Raw genomic sequence first — 2,453 nt, forward strand, 5'->3', positions numbered from 1 at the left:
CCTTTCTTGCTGCTGTGCATTTGTTGCACTTATTTCAGTGCGTGCGTGATATTGCGCAGCAATTTGTGATATTGAAGGCAGTGTTAACCACATGCAATATGACATCATCCGATGTGAGCCCAGATTTTGTCTCTTTGTTTTCGTGCACATTTTTTGCTTTTTTTCCAGTTCCTGCGCAATGTGGCACAGTGATTTGTGGTTTGTGGCTGTGTTAACTATGTGCAATATGACATTTTCTAATGTGACTCCTTATGATTTTAACTATTGTTTAGCATTTTTCGCACTTTCTGCAGTACCTGAGTGATTTGCAATAATCATGGCTATGTTAACCACATGCAGTGCGATATCTGAGGTTACTCCTTTCAATTTTGTCTTTTATTGTTTTTCTTCCTTGCTGTTCTATGCTTTTTACACCTGTTCCAGTACCTGAGCATATTTCCAGTACCTGAGTATGTTTCGCAGCAGTTTGTGATATTTTTCGGGTGATATATACTGTAGCAACAAAGCATTGTGGGCGTGTTGGTAATTCATGGTCTAACTACAGGACCAGCGTACAAAGACGAATGACAAAATAAAGCCAGCCAGTGTCTTTTTTGTCTTGTCCTCGCATCTTTTGGATTTGGTTCCGTTGAATGTGATATGTACATTTTTTTGTAAACTGTTGGCTGTGAAGCCTATAAAAAGGTATAACTTTTCAAATTTTGATTGCGTCTCCTGTGTGTTCCATTATCTTTTCACACAGTTTCTTGAAGTGAATGGATTGCACCAACTAGCCAGCCAGCAAACACTGTTATTGTAAATGGATAGCACGGTTTACCTCAGTTCTGTGCTCGCTGCTTGTAGTACTCTAGTATTGCAGCTCGTACTGCAGCACCAATTGCAGTTTGGTCATCTGTGACTCTCTGTGGCTGCTGATACAGGGCCTCGGAAACTTGTGCATCAGGGGTCCAGTCTTGCATAACTTGGTCCCCAAATGCTTCACAGATGTTGTTCAGCGTGCAGCAGGCGCGGATCACCAGTGGAGCTGTATCCATGCTGCACTCCATCCTCTTCATGCAGAACCTGAATCTTGCCTTCAGTCTGCCAAAGGCGTTCTCAACTACCCTTCTAGCCTTCGACAGGTGGTAGTTCAACCTTTTCATATCGGCATCCAAGTGGGCGCTGTGGCTGAAGGGTTTGATCAAGTGCGTTGTGAGGGGAAATGCTTGGTCGCAGAGTATTAATGGAGGCACAGCTGTTCCACTGAAGACTACAGCTGGAGCCTGAAATGTTGGCCCTTCAATAAACTCTGCCAGCTGGGAGCGTTGGTAGATGTAGGCATCGTGGCAGCGCCCTGGTGATCCAACGTTCACGTACCGAAAGCGGTACCGGTGGTCTACCAAGGCGAGCAGCACGATGCTGTGCCTGTGAAAAGAAAAACAGCATTAAAAGAATTCCTCACAAATCATGGACATGCACAATGACTTGTGAACTGAAGACTTTTGCATTAGCAAATTCGTACTGCTGCAATGCTGCCTTTATGGCTGCAACATGTAAGCTCTACATAAGCCAAATATGAGATAACTCACCAGCCTTTGTAGTTGTAGTAGTCTGGTGCGCTTTCCTTGGGCGGCGACACGGGGAAATGGCAACCGTCGAGTGCCCCTACCGCTTGTGGGAAATCGCAAACGGCACCGAACTCTCTAATGTGGCCGCCCATTGCGTCTGGAGAGGGCATGTTTACCCACTTGTCCTCAAGTAGGCACACTACGGCGTCACAAAACTCGCGATATATGGTGTTCACGGTGGATCGCCCCAGGCCGAAAAGATTGGCCACAGACCTATCCTCTGCCGAGGAGCACAGCTTATACATCGCCACTGCAACGCGCTTCTCGACAGATATGGCCAACCGCATATTCGTGTCGACGCGCTGCAGCAGGGGCCGGCAAGCTTCGACTATGTACCGAAACGTCGGAGGAGTCACACGGAAGCTCTGTTTAAAGAACCGTTCACCGAGGTGAGGGAGAGTGTCCTCGAACCAGCGTTCGTTTCGGTTGTACATCCACCTTTCCCGCTGGACTGTACCATCGCACGCAACCGTAGCTGCGATAAGCAACCCGTGCGCAAAAAGGAGCCGCCTTTTCACACTGTCCGTCTGACATTTAGCCGCCTCAATCACGACTTCGAGGTCAGCGGCCTCCACCATCATAAGAGCAATCCCACGCTTCCTTTGAACACTCATAATAATCTACACAGCTGTGACAGCAAAGCTTTTGGTTTTGGCGACAACCGCTATCACATCTTGCTACGTATTTGGCTGCCGCTGCCTCCGGCTGCACAGTGTTGCCGGACATCAGCATGTTATGGCTGTCGGTGGAACATTTGGCGCCACCTAACACACATGAGCGAAACTTCTCAATGAGCATTGAAAATGCCCGTGTAGCACCGGATGTTTCGAGCGTGCTCGAAAATCT

At 47.7% G+C, this 2,453-nt stretch overlaps 1 protein-coding gene across 1 annotated transcript; it reads right to left on the minus strand.

Annotated features, from left to right (window-relative positions):
- Positions 1-818: 818 nt before the first annotated feature.
- Positions 819-2,185, minus strand: LOC144122881 (uncharacterized). Its single transcript, XM_077655874.1, has 2 exons — positions 1,569-2,185; positions 819-1,404 (listed from the first exon to the last, which is right to left on the minus strand). The coding sequence occupies exons 1-2, from the start codon at positions 2,183-2,185 to the stop codon at positions 819-821; spliced, it is 1,203 nt and encodes a 400-aa protein (XP_077512000.1).
- Between the last annotated feature and the right edge of the window lie 268 nt (positions 2,186-2,453).

Source organism: Amblyomma americanum, chromosome 1 (genome assembly GCF_052857255.1).
Source record: "Amblyomma americanum isolate KBUSLIRL-KWMA chromosome 1, ASM5285725v1, whole genome shotgun sequence".
NCBI classification, from domain to species: domain Eukaryota; kingdom Metazoa; phylum Arthropoda; class Arachnida; order Ixodida; family Ixodidae; genus Amblyomma; species Amblyomma americanum.